The following is a 14,217-nucleotide window of genomic DNA, read 5'->3' on the forward strand; positions in this document are numbered from 1 at the left end:
GAAGTCAGGAGGACCTGAGTTTAAATCTGGCCTCAGACACTTAAACACTTTCTATCTGTGTAACCCTGGGCAAATCACTTAACCCCAATTGCCTTAGCAAAAAAAAAAAAAAAAAAGATACTGATATTTTAGTTTCCTTAATGATTTGCAACTTTCTTATGTGATCCTAGAACCTATGCCTCAGATAAATTCTACTACTATTTTATAAGAATAAAAATGTTTACTACTATTTTATAAGAATAAAAATGTTTACAAATTAACATGGCATCAGATTGTACTTAATATTTTTCTAGTGGAGTGCTACTATTTTGTCTGTTTTAAAAACCAAAAGACAGAAAAGAAATAAGCATGACCATGTATTTATTCATACACTTTCTTTTCCCATTTCTCCATTTACTTAGCAATTCATTTGATAGTAGTTAGAGTTGAAAGAATATCTTCTAAATCAGATGACCTAGTCATCTGTTATATCAGAACAGTTGTGACCAATTCTTGTTTGAATTGTAGTCTTCTCAGAGGTTGATGAATGTTTTATAGTATTAGTTTCTGTTAATTGAAATAGTTCATCAGATAAAGAATCATGAATTTATTTTAATATTTTTACAGGAATTTATTCAGTGGAACTTGTAAATGACAGCTTATATGAGTGGCATGTTAAACTTCTCAAGTAAGTATTTTTGTATGGATTTATTTGCCCAGTCAATGGCTACCATAGATTTTATAAAACACTTAACTTATCCTTACTGCTCAACTTTTGATGTCTTATTTTTAATCATTCCAGTAAATGAACAAGTGTTTTAATAATGTTCACCTTGTGCTAGGCGGTTTCCCAAATGTGAGCAATGAAACAACGTCTACTCTCAAGAAGCTCATGGTCTGTGAGGAAAGACAATGTGTTTATATGTCTGTGTGTTGTCTGTCTGTCCATCCATCTGTACAAAGTAGGTAGAGAGAGGGAAGGCCCTAGTAATTGTTGGGAATCATGTAGAAGGCTTTACGTGGAAGGAATGATAGAGTTTGGATTTTTATCTTGAAAGGAAGGAGATTCTTTGAGGCAAAGGTGAGAAGGGAGTATATTCTAGGTGTGGGTAGTGTGGGGATAGGATATGCAGTACAGTGTGTGAACTGTAAGCTCCCTGAAGACAGCAGACTTTGTTTTATCTAGCTTTACATAATTCCCAGTGTCTAGTTCACTGTTCTTGGGACAAAGTAGCAGCTTCAAAGTAAATGTTCACTTAATTGAATACTAAATGATAATGCTAGGTACTGTAACTTTCCATAGTTAAGGCACTATAATCCTTTTTTTATTAAAGCTTTTTATTTTTTTATTTTTAAAACATCATATGCATGGATAATTTTTCCACACTGATCCTTGCAAAACTTTGTGTTCCAAATTTCCTTCTCCCCACCCCCTTCCCTAGATGGCAAGTAATCCAATATGTGTTAAACATGTTAAAATATATGTTAAATCCAATATATGTATACATATTTATACAGTTATGTTGCTGCACGAGAATAATTAGATCAAAAAGGAAAAAATGAGAAAGGAAACAATGCAAGCAAACAACAAAAAAAAAAGAATAGAAATGCTATGTGGTGGTCCTCTCTTTGGATATAGATGGCTCTCTTCATCACAAGATCATTGAAACTGGCCTCATCATCTCATTGAAGGCACTATAATCCTGTAGCACCTCTCCTTAAATATCAGAACTGTGCTGTAAATGGAACTTGGTACTCCTTCAACTTGAAAAATAATTTGTTCCTCAAAATTAACTAGCAAAGTGTGAAATGATGGGGGGGGAAAAAGGGGGGTGGTGGAGTAACTTGACAAGATTTATGCTTGAGGAAGTAGATGGGAGGTGGGGCAAAGTTGAGAAACCAAGGTATGGGATCATTTGCTTTCTAATAAGAAATAATAGGCTATAAGCTAATGCTCTTGAGACTGTAACACTGGCAGTTGTAGGCACTTTTAGGGATGGAGGCTGGACCTGTAATCTCAATGCTAGAAAGATTCCCTTCCACCAATAAAAAGTTTAGAGTACACAGAGGATTGAACTTCCTCCATGGTCATAATTTCTCTGTGGCCAAAGTGCAACCCATCCAAAAATTGGCTGTTGCGTATGCTGTTAGGCAACACCAGACAAAATGTAGGTAGGAAATGCTTAGGGCTTCCAGTTACTTTGTGGAATTAATTTAGCTCTATAATTATAGTCTTCCTCAGACTTCAGTTTTAGTCTCTGTTAGGAAGAGGGAAAGACAATTATCATTCCTGTTTCTTTGACCTAGTTTAAAAAAAAAAAAAAGGTACAGAAAAGCTGCATATGAAACAATGATGTTTGACTTCTCAGTGGCTCTTAGCAGCCTTAGAGAACCTCCCATTAATCAGTAGCCCTGTTGCTGATACAGACAGAGGGGTTGACAAAACTCAAATGCTTTATGATAGAGGCGGGAAGAATTCTCGCTCTTTGAGCTTTTACGATGACTTTTAGATAGGCTAAAAGCAGTGAGACTGACCTTGCTGGCCACAGCTTGCTCATCAGCACAAAGAGCAATTTGGACTTGCTGTGATGCTGTGATCACTTGTCTGAGTGAAGCTGGAATACTTTAGCTCTATTAGAAGCAGCCTGGATGAGCATTGAGCTGTTCTGATTTGTCCTTACCTGAACTGTCCTATTTTTTCACCATAGGGTTGATCCTGACAGTCCATTACATCATGATCTTCAGGTCTTAAAAGAAAAAGAAGGGGTAGAATATATTTTGCTTAACTTTTCTTTTAAGGTAAGGAAATCTTACTAAAATCCAAATCAGATATCATTACTTTGATGCAAAATCAAGATAATAATGTTTTGCTTATAACCATGTTCTAATCACTGATTGTTCTGAGCCTATTTGCTCATTTATAAAGTGGGAATAATATTCATGCCCCTTCTGTCATAAAATGCTTGTGAGGAAAGTATTTTGTAAATCCAAAAGCTCTATGGGATGCAGACTTTGGGTTGTTACTGTGTAACTATAAAGATTTCCCAACAGATTTGTGAAGCTATCATTTGAAAATGTTGAACAAGTTTTATACTCTTGACTTAACATCAAGTTGAGTTAGTACTTTGGGACCAACATAATGTTTTAGAAATCTATTAGCTTTTCTGACCTGCAGCAAAAATCTAACATGAACTGGCTCTTTATCTTTGATTTATTTACCTTTATAGTCTGTTCAATAAGATTAAACTTTTGACAGTTTAATCTATAGCTGAAATGCAATACATTCATTCTCTCAGAAAAGTTGACATTTTATATAGTGCTTTATTGTTTACAAATATTTAATTGTAATGAACTCATTGCATCCTCAGAACTTCTTGGTTAAGCTTCTAGTTCATATATTAATTTATAGTTTTTTTTTTAAAGTTCAGAAGCACAGGAAGGTTATGGATTTGATATCGTACAGCTATACGTATAACAGCTAAGAGAATTCAGACCCAGGTCCTTATGTATTCTGTACTCAGAAACCTCTGTCCCGGTTTTTTTTTCGTTCATTTTCAGCATATAACCAAGTGTCCATTCTGGCTCTTTCCAACTGAAATTATTTATACAGTGACATCATTGGTGGAGGGATTGTAAACAGATTATTAGGTTTTTCTTCTCTAGTCAAACTGTTAGCAAGATCATGAGCATTTTTAAACCTTTTTAAAACCCATTTTCCTCTTTTTATGTTAATAGTCTTTGTATTTTGTGTTCAATTTTTTCTTTCAATGAACCCACCAAATCTTAAGAGAATGAGTTAAAGGAAAAAAGAGCACTAGGAAACCGCCATATAATAAAAAGGAGTCAGGAGAGAGATTGAGCAGCACTTGCTGAGAGAGTAAAGTCTGGTCTTCACCAGAGAGGAGGGCTAACCTCCTTGTTTGACTTCCTGTGACCCTGGGAGCTTCTGAACTCTAGCCAGTTCTCACTCTGCTCTTCTCTTTGGTTCCCCAATCTTCAAATATATGATCTGATTCAATCCTTTATTCCTGGGAGTTAAAATCATATACTCTGGAGCCGGAAGTACCCTTTGGTTATTAGGGCAAAAGGATTTTGTTTTGGTTGGCAGAACTAGCAAATAGTAGTTAATGATGGTGATAGATTGGAGGGGAAAAAACCTCCTTCTCCTATCTTGGTGCACCTTGGGCACTAGCTTCTCTCAAAGTTCAGTGACTTAACATTGGACTTGGAGCATTTTAATCTTCCCATTGTTTTGTTTGACCTTCACTTACTAGAAAATGACAAGTTTAATCAGGCTGTTTGTTGAAACTTAAAAAAACAAACAAACAAAAAAACAACCCTCCAGCCTACAGTGTTTGTTTCTTCAAACTGAATCGTAATCTGAGTGTGCTACTGGTACTTTCTTTTTAGGATAACTTCCCCTTTGACCCTCCTTTTGTCAGAGTGGTGGCTCCCGTCCTCTCTGGAGGGTAAGTTGCTTTAGATTCACTTACTTGTTGCAGCTAGACGTTTTAAAGGGTTCAGAGTGTGTGTTGTGTCTGTGGGTGTTTGTCAAAACTTTGTGGGCCTTCCATTTTTCACTCCTTTGTGATGGGGGGGAGCAGAAAAAGTTGTGTGAATGAATGGCTCCCTCCTTTCCTCTCACCTAAAGAATCCTCCAGGGTACAGTGGAAAGAAAACTTTGAAGAGTAAGTGACTTCATGCTTATGGCCTTGGCAATTTGGTCCAAATTTTTACCTTTTCTATGTTATAGATAGAAGTCACAGGAAGCTTATGAAAATGACCATTCCTGGATCTACTTCTTTTAGGAACTATACTAATGCTTTTGAAGGGTTTTCAGGAACCTAGAAAACTAACAAACAGTCTTGTTGGCTTTGGAGAATCTAATAAATTTGTTCTGAATTGTAAACACTGCATATAATTCTTCAGGAATACCAATAATTACTTGAATAGGAATTAGTGTCACCTTTGCTAATTTTCTGGCTGTGATTTTAATAAACTGCAGAAATACTTTGATTTGCATTTCTCTCTTTATTGGTGATATGGGTCAATTTCTCCATTTGTTCAGGGCTTGCCATTCTTTTTTGGAGAACTATTTGACCTCGGAATACTTTCCTATCCTGAGGAAGGGCAAAGTATCAACATATTTGGGCCGTTTCTCTGCTCAGAAACTTTCAGTGATTTCCCTGCTACCCAGCTCATGAGCTATGAGCCTAGTTTTCAAGGACTGCAGTCTTGAAACTCTTTAGATTATTGTTTATTTCCTTTTTCATCTTTTTCCCCTTCCATGCTCATACTGCAGCTAAGCTGATCTCCTGGGTCTTGGATCCTATCTCCTTCTGCCTTAGGGTCTCTGCACTCACTAACTTTGATGCCAGTGCTGCGTCCAGCCCAAATCCAACCTTTAGCAGGGGAGTGCCTTCTCCTCTGCTCTGTGGCCAGAACTGACCCATCGTTCTAAGTCTGCCAAGTCTGCTTGATCTCTTGTCTATCTGGGATCATTGTCTATCTTGTTATAGTTCTGTGTGTCTGTGGCTAATTCTCCTGGGACTTTAGAAAGTCCCTTGTAGTCAAGGGCCATCCTCTTACATCTTTCTCTCCCCAGAAACTTACATTGGGAAGTCTGCAATAAATGCTAATTGAATGTGCTGAATGTTAAGGTGGGAATATTGAGCTGATGCATCTTAAAGAGTTTGTAAATCAGAAGGCCCTGCCCAAGTTTGGTTTCATCACTCAGTGTATGAGAACAGAAACCATAAGTAAAAATTGAAGGCAGGAAAGGACAAAAACATGCACTAGAGCAGACTCTGGGAAAATTGGAGTAGAGATATGAGTAGAGAAACAACATAGGCAAGGGGAGAAAGGAGTACTCAGAGCCTTGGTGGCCGGACTCCAGATTCCTGCCCCAAATTTTTATATGTAGTCATGAAAGAGTTCGTGATGCTTCTGAGCTGGACAGTATTGACTCTACCACATACATTTTCTGATGACCATGGAGGACATTTTATTTTGCCTCATATTTTCCTCAGTTCTAAGTTTACCACTTTCACCTTCTCTATGTCAATGCACAGCTATCTCATCTTGAACTTTAAAACCTCGTCTTCGACAAACGCTTTGCTGACTGACCAGAACTGTTTTTGCTACTGGCTTGTATCAGCAATCCCTGGCTCAGAACTTCGCTGCATGCTTTAGAAATATTAACTGCTCCTTACATAGCTCATTGGAATATTGCAAAGATAATGTGACGTTTGTCACCATTCAGCAGAAGAGTGCCTCACTTGGACTGGTAGAAGAAAGGAGACATAGTGGGGTAGAATAGAAAGAGTTCTGGAGTAGGAGTCAGGCAGACCTGGGCTGGCTGTGAATGTTCCTCAGACACTAGCTGGGTAATTCTGGGAAAATCTTAGTCCCCTTCAACCTCAGTTTGCTCATCTAAAGTGAAGATAAAGAGTACTTTTCCTCTTGGAATCAGGAGGGTCTGCTTCCAGGAGATAAAGCTGTTTCTGTCATCATTCCTGCATTGTGGTCACCTTCTAATTCTCCACAGTATAGACTATCAGAAGCTTAGGGGATGACCCTTAGCCCCTGTTGGACTTGCTTTTGCTTCTCCTTTGGGAGACAGCACTAGTTTGAGCTGGATAGAGAACAGCTCCTTGTAGCCATCTGAGCAGGGACTGGACTTAGCCCTGTCAGTGCTGGACCTAGTATATGTCATCAGCGATTTGTATAGCTCAGTTTGCTGCTCTGCTCTCTGGTTGATTTAAATAACCATATGATCCTGCCTTTACATCATACAGAGAATATTGGTTCGAGGTTTCTATTAAGCACTCATCAAAAACCAAGGCAGTTTATCTTCTTAGTTGAGGAGCAAGGCTGAACACCTCCTCCTTTCCCCAACCATTCTCTCTTCAGTGGAATGCCTGTAACTGAGCTGAGAGTCTTAGAGATGCTGCTTTTATCCTTATTGTGGTGGAGCTTTTTGTGTCTTGTAGCTGACTCTGTTGTCACTGTCCCATAGAGGGGACAGAAATCACAGGGAACGTCCCAGGCCTTACCTTGAGATTTTCTAGTCTGTCTGTTAGGATTACTAAGTGAGAACTGAGGTTGTCTGGACAGCGACAAGGTGAGAATTCAGGTTTTCTGGACAATTACAAGGTGAGAACTCAGGTTGACTTGATAGAGGGGGCAAGCTCATTGGCTTCTTCCCAGAAGCCCTTGCATTATCCCACGCCCATTCTCTGGGAGGATAAAAGAGACAGCACTGGGCGCAGAGAGCAGATCGGCCTGGAGAAGGATAAGAGCTGGAGGAGATTCAGAGCCAGGATTCAAGAAAAAGACTCTGCATTGCATCAGGCTTGACGGGGCTCTCTGCAGGAAGGGAAGTCACTTCTAAGGACAAGAGTTAACAGCAACTGCCTGGAGACAACAGTTCACTACAAGAAGAAGAATCTGTCGGAGAGATTTGAGTAGAAGACACAGCAGATCTCTTCCCAGAGAGTGATCCGGCAGCTTCTGGAGACGACAGCTCGCTACATCTGTCTCCCCACCACATTTTACAAATGGGAGAGCTAAGCCAAGGATGGGAGAGCAACTCAACGAGAATCCTGTGGCTACAAAGTAGCCACTCAACTTAGACTCCTTAATTTTACAGAAAAGGAAACTGAGGCCCCCAAATCAGAAAACACCCAGTGGGTACATGGATACTGAAGCAGTAAATTCAAATTTGTAGACACGTTTTTCCCTTTGCTACCATGCATTCCCTGTTATTAAGAAATATTTGGGTTATTTTTCTTCTTAGTAATCTCTCTGGGTGCCATTTCCTGATCAGGGAGACTTCTGCCTTAGATCTCATGTAAAACCTATGAATTCTGAATGACATGAAATGGGAATGGGATTGGGAGAAGAAGAGGGGACACAGAGAAAAGAAGAGAGACAGAGATACAAGACACACTTCTTGGTAATTATTTACCAGTACTAAAATGACAGCTTTAATTAGCACATCTGTTTTCACAAAACTCAGGGCTTTTCCAAAGTTTGTTATTAACTCTCAAAAGATACCTCAGGTTTGTTTTTGTTTGTTTGTTTTTTTTTTTTTTTCTGTTTTTTATTGATGGAAGGCAGTGAGGGATGATTGGAGCTTTTTGTTTTTCCCATTTGCATAGGAAACTTCTTCCTAAGTTAAGTATATGCTATATATTGATTTGTTCAAGATTGGGAAAAAAGCAGGCTTCCCATTCTGAAATTGAATTGTCCACATGTTGAGTTCTGTGACATTTATGGATAATGAATGCCACAAATAGGGGTTCAGTTATTATTCTTTAGCAATAAAACATGGCTCGTAAATCTTAGAGCTGGAAAGGGGTTTTATGGAAGCCAACTCCCTCATTTTTCAGATAAGAAAATAGAGGCAGAAAGAATGTAGTGATTTGCCCAGGATTATACAACTAGTAAGTGTCTGACTTAGGTTTTTCACTCAGGCCTTCCTAACTTCCAGTTTGGTACCCTGTTCATGATGCCAGACTTAAGGGTGCATCAGGCTGGTTTCCTCCAGGTTTTTTTTTGTTGTTGTGGTGGTGGTGGTTGTTGTTGCTGCTAAAAAGTTCCTCAGGGCTAGAAGAGGCTTGAATAGAATTAAAAATTTGGGAAGGACAAATCAGAAAGGAGAAAAATAATCCAAACTAACCAAGGTAATGAGAAAGTAAGTAGAAGAGATTGACATTGTCAAAAGCAAATGTAGTATAAGAAGAGGACAAATTGTAATAGTGAAAAGGAAAGTCTGAAATTTAATTGGATAATGTGAACATTTGGTCTTATATAAGTAAGGAGAACTTATTTAAAATGTTTTTGTTAGTCTCTTCCTAAAATTTTGATTGGGAATAATTAAGCTATGACATAATATCGGCCTAAGTAAAAAAAGGATTTTAGTGTGATTTTTTTAAATAAAGGCAGAAATAAATATGACAAGTCAAAAATCAAGACTGACTCTTAATCTCTCTTTAAGGTATGTGTTGGGTGGTGGTGCGTTATGCATGGAACTTCTCACAAAACAGGTAAATACATTTCATGTTACATTTCTTTGTCATGCAGAGTATTAGGTCTTAATGGTTGTAAATGATATAGCCCCAGATAAGTTCCTGTGGAGTGAATGTGGGACCATGTAACACCCTGGTGAGAGTAGAAAGCGGACTTCCCATGGTTACAGCAGGGAGGCTTAATCTCTGACCTCTGTGCCCTGGCTACCTGGTAGCCAAGAACAAGGAAGGCCTCTTGTTTGGCCTCTGGGGATGATCCAAACCTTTGAGGCCTCAAGTCTGGCCTGCCCTGGAAGCCTTTGTGTTCCTTTGTGTAGGAACAGAATGAAGCCTCTGATAAGGACTTTCATGTAGGATTGTGGGAACTTTTTAAATGTGAAAAGTTAGCTTTAAAGGTGGGTTTAAGTTTCAGTTATTTATAAATGTCACCTGCTTATGATAAGAAATCAAATTTATAGTAATCAACATGTCTGTCAAATCAGATGACTGAAGTGAATTGCCACATGTTTATAGATGTATATACTTCTACTTTTAGGGCTGGAGTAGTGCCTATTCAATAGAATCTGTCATCATGCAGATCAATGCCACTTTGGTCAAAGGAAAAGCCAGAGTCCAGTTTGGAGCTAATAAGGTAAATTTCATCCAGACTTGCCTTGACCTTCCCACTTCCTACCCCTATCCTCCCTCCACTTACATGCAGAATACAAGATGATAAACATGTTCCATGATAAACAACAGATGTAGTTCTGGAAAGTTGTTGATCAAATTGTCGGTTGAATTTAGTTTTCTTTGACTTCATTCACAATGGAGAGATTTTATTTCAGATTGGTTTTCTGTTGACTACTTGTCTGAAATCAATCAAGTAGTCAAAGTTAGTCATAGTAACTTTCATTTATATATATTACTTGGTTTTTCAAAGTTTTTTCATTGATTATCTCATTTTATCTTCAAAACAACTCAGTGAGAAAAATCTTTATCATTTGATCCTCCAACAACCCTGTGAGGTAGATCTCAGTGCAGATGAAGAAATTGAAAACTCTGAGAATTACCCAGTAATCTGCAGCATGGAAGTAACGTTAATTAAGCAAGATCTGAATGCAGGTCTTTTGGACTATAAAATCCACCAATCCACAAATAAGCAATTCAATGAGGAGGAAGTGTTCATTTAAAGTCACTTTTTAGTGGGCTTTCTGCAGAGAGAAGAGTCTTTATGAGTTAGTCACCCTATCATTTAACTTGGGATTTCCATATAGTGTTGTTTTGTAAACAAGGATTTCTATGACCTTTACTTTTATTTTGATTTCCTATAAATATCAGTGCAAAGAGCTATTACTCTAATGAGCAGTTTTGGACTAGACCTATGATGTCCTTGGCCTAAGGAATACCTGAGAAGAAAACTCTCCATAGGAGGAATAAGGTGTGCTGCTCTAGGTTGCTTGAAGAGAATTAAAGCATTTCCTGGACCTTGCCCAGGGAGCACACAAAGCAGAACTTGAAGCCAAGTTTCAGGCTATCTACTAGCCCACAGTATCTTTCTACATTTATCTTATTACTGTCCAGTCATTTTTCAGCCATCTCCAGAGCCATAAAGAATAAATATTTGAAAAGATTAGTATCTTTTTCATATGTTTCCCCCTTTTCAGAGATTTTTTTTAACAGCAACTTGAAATGGAAAAACAGAATATTTTAAATGAAAAGTTCTGTTGCATCCTTAATTTCATGAGTGCATATACCTTATCCACAAAGAAAACAACTTCTAAACTTTTATGTCATCATGACTCCATAGTGATTACCTTGAAGAGGATCAGCCTCCAGGTGACAAGCTGTTATTCACATGTTAGTGAGGCCGATCCTGGCACTAGAGATGTTCAGGACATCCTTGTGCCAGAACTTAGAACCTTTCCAACATGAAAATTTGGGCCTGCCCCTGAACTCTTCTACTGCCCTGACTCAGGCCTTTAGAGCAGACCAGGGAAGGAAGTGATGGTTGGTCACGGTGACAGAGGCTAGACTTTGTGGTGAACTCAGGAAAGTCACATCAACTTTTGGGTCTAAGTTTTCCCATCTCTAAAATAAGGTGGATGATAGTAGTTCCATAACCTACTTTCAGAGTTGTTACAGGGAAAGCATTTTCTAAAAATAGTCAAATGAGGTAGAAGTTTTTGTAAAGGGAGATCCTAAGATGTACTCATTTTGAGGAATTAGGAGGAAGGTGAATTTGAGGGAGGAAATGATATAGCTTGTGAGCTGAGACCTCAGGTTACTAATGTTGGGAGCTATATATTCAGCCTCCTGTCTGAACCAGATAAGATATTTGTAAACATTTAAAAGCCTCTATATGCTACCTGTTTGTTCTTTGGTGAGGTATTTGGTTATATGTCGTCAATTGTGTTATAATGAGTGATGCCATAATAACTTCTTGGTCTAAAATATGTTTAAAACTCTTCCTTTCAGAATCAGTATAACCTAGCAAGAGCACAACAATCCTATAAATCCCTAGTACAGATACATGAGAAGAACGGTACGTTAAATTGTCATTTTGGAGCTATGTGTTTGTAAATGTATTCATCGTGTGAACTTTAAAATGTTCTGAAGCAATTTCAGCAAAACCTCCTAACTCAGACAATGGCAGTTTTGTATTTCTGGTAACCAGGATAACTTCAAGCCATTGTTTACCTTTGCAGACAAAAAAAAGCATTTGTTAGGCATATTAATGACAGAGGCAGAATTCCCTTCATCATATACTAAGGTATTGGATAGGCTTCAACGATAGAAAGAAAAAGGAAAAGCTTTCAGAGTTTCTGTGTTCCTAAAGATCACAGTATGCCATTTTCAAAGGACTGAGGGCAGATTCTAACTCTGCCACGTAAATTCTTTCCTTCTCTTCTTTAAAATGGAGATAGTAAGATTAACAAAATGCTGTATAAATGGGGAGGTGTCAGTTATTGCCACTTACTGCCTGTGTGACTTGGGGCAAACCCCTTCTCCCTTTTGAACATGGACTCGCTACTTACTTCCTCAGATCCCCAGATCCTCCAATCCTAATTAAGTGAACAGATTAATTTAAAGCTCTGAGATGTGTGAGTTTCTATGTAACTTAGTCCTTTTACAGATTCAGGTTAGTCTAAGTGAGAATTGTTTGGTATTTACAAAAGAAACCACTTTATTTTCATATATAACTGGTTTTTAATGGCTCCTAAACAAAAAGCCAACACTTTTCTGAGCAGAGTAAATGACTATGACAAGAAGTGACAACGTCCCAAGTGTCACCATATTGTGATCTTTCTCTACATAGTGACTGTGGTCATCCTATAGAAAATAAGACTAAAGACATAGTACTATTTTGTAATTAAAGAAATAGTTTGAACTTTTTAGGTTAGGAAGGAACCTCAACTACCAGCTCTTAATACCCACCAGCTAACACAAAAAATGGCTGTCCTGCCCACCACAATCCCTGGGTCCCCCAAATCCCAGTTCCGATGACTCCATTCCTCCCAAATTTTGTATTTGTACATCTCAAAAATCTTGCATTTTGCTACAGTTGTGATCCAATAGTGATATTCTGGCACAATGGCCATTCTTAACTTTTATTGATGGGTATGAAGTTAACAGCAATAAAGATGAGTTCTAGAAAGCACACACTCACTGCATTTATTATCTCTGATGAGTTGACAACAGTGGAGAGACTCTGGGCTGGGAACATGAATCTTGTAGAAATTTTATTTTCATTATAATTTACATTCAATTGATAACTCTTTTATAAGTCTGTACACTTTGCATTGCTTTTGTTATCAATATGGGCAATGGTTTCTCCAAGTTTTATAGCAAGTTTAAACAGTAAAAGTGTTTAGATAAAATGTGATAAGTGAAAGATAAAGGTAGTGGTTAAGCTTTCCTTTCTGAAAAACTAAACAGAAGCCTGGATTTTTTTCAAGTCAACCCAATTCATCAAAACATCTTTGTTTTCCCCTTTTCCAGGCTGGTACACACCTCCAAAGGAAGATGGTTAAGTGGATGGACCGTTCTTTGCCTGGACTGATGTCACTCTAATGAAATTTCCTGCCAGCGGATAATAAGCTACAAGTGCCCCTATAAACAGTCATACTGAAGACTTTAGCTATTAAATTTGTTAGTGGATAAAAAATTATTTGACATCCAGTGTAGGTTACAGCCTTTCTATTCTGCTCATCGTAGGTATCTTGGACTGAGCAGTTTGGGACCTTTATTGGTCCATTTCTTCCCACCTCCCTTTCATTGAAAGTGAAACCTCCAAAGCAGGCAAGTCAGCATTAAATTATACACACACAACTTGTACACATGCACACATACACTTTCACACAGCATACACAGACACACACACACACACACACACACACACAGAGTTCGATGAGTTGCAGTGGGGTTTGAGATTCTTACCTTTCATAGGATAATGGACTACAAAGACTTGCAATATATGGTTTCATTTAAAACCAGTAAAGCTTCAATCATTGTTTAATACTGTTTTAGAGATTTCAGGTCTTGTAAAATCACAGGTTTGGGGGTCTTTTTCTGGTCTAAAATGAAAACATTTGTAGTATTGCCAAATTAATGACATAGGAAACCCCACATATATGTTGTCAATTACACTTTTTAAAAATGGCTACATGAAGATATGAACTGTGTCTCAAAGAGATACTTATAATTGGATTATGTTGTATTTGAGCAGAGCAAGGCTGTGCCAATTAAAAACTTAGAACTTCTACTGGGGCCTGTCTTGCTGGGCTGTACCTGCTACTTGTTGGTTCAATTTACCTTATAAAGAGGAACCACAGTTTAAAGCTTGAAGTTATTTAAAATACTAAAAGCCGTTGGGGGCGTTCCATTTATTAACGGGGTGTTGCAATCATTTGTAAACTAATGAACTTCTAAAGTGATTGGCAAAATAAAACTTAAGTCCTCGAGCAAAATCTCTCATTCATCAGAGAACAAAAAGGCATCACTTCTGAAGAAACTTAAAATAATGTTGCCAGAGTCATAGCCGTGGGTTTGATATTGAAAGACTGATGGAAATACATACATGATGTGAACGCTTTTTCTCTTTCTTAGAAGATGGTATGGATTGGTGTCATGTCTTCATTTTATTGCCTTACTTGAACCAGTTCTATTTGGTTACTAACAGACCTTTTATACCCCAGGTTTAAACTAAAGGTATAATTTAAGTATTAAG

At 37.9% G+C, this 14,217-nt stretch overlaps 1 protein-coding gene across 3 annotated transcripts in view; it reads left to right on the forward strand.

Moving 5' to 3' along the window:
• UBE2Q2 (ubiquitin conjugating enzyme E2 Q2) overlaps positions 1 to 13,169 on the forward strand; it is a 66,321-nt gene extending 53,152 nt beyond the window's left edge. For all 3 annotated transcript variants that reach the window (XM_074296489.1, XM_074296490.1, XM_074296491.1), the window contains exons 7-13: positions 607 to 667; positions 2,688 to 2,778; positions 4,390 to 4,448; positions 8,981 to 9,029; positions 9,547 to 9,642; positions 11,466 to 11,532; positions 12,990 to 13,169. In XM_074296489.1, the coding sequence (XP_074152590.1) occupies positions 607 to 667; positions 2,688 to 2,778; positions 4,390 to 4,448; positions 8,981 to 9,029; positions 9,547 to 9,642; positions 11,466 to 11,532; positions 12,990 to 13,021 (455 nt within the window). In that variant the 3' untranslated portion in view covers positions 13,022 to 13,169. The remainder of the gene's footprint in view (positions 1 to 606; positions 668 to 2,687; positions 2,779 to 4,389; positions 4,449 to 8,980; positions 9,030 to 9,546; positions 9,643 to 11,465; positions 11,533 to 12,989) is intronic.
• Positions 13,170 to 14,217: the final 1,048 nt, after the last annotated feature.

This window comes from Sminthopsis crassicaudata, chromosome 2, assembly GCF_048593235.1.
Source record: "Sminthopsis crassicaudata isolate SCR6 chromosome 2, ASM4859323v1, whole genome shotgun sequence".
Lineage (NCBI taxonomy): Eukaryota > Metazoa > Chordata > Mammalia > Dasyuromorphia > Dasyuridae > Sminthopsis > Sminthopsis crassicaudata.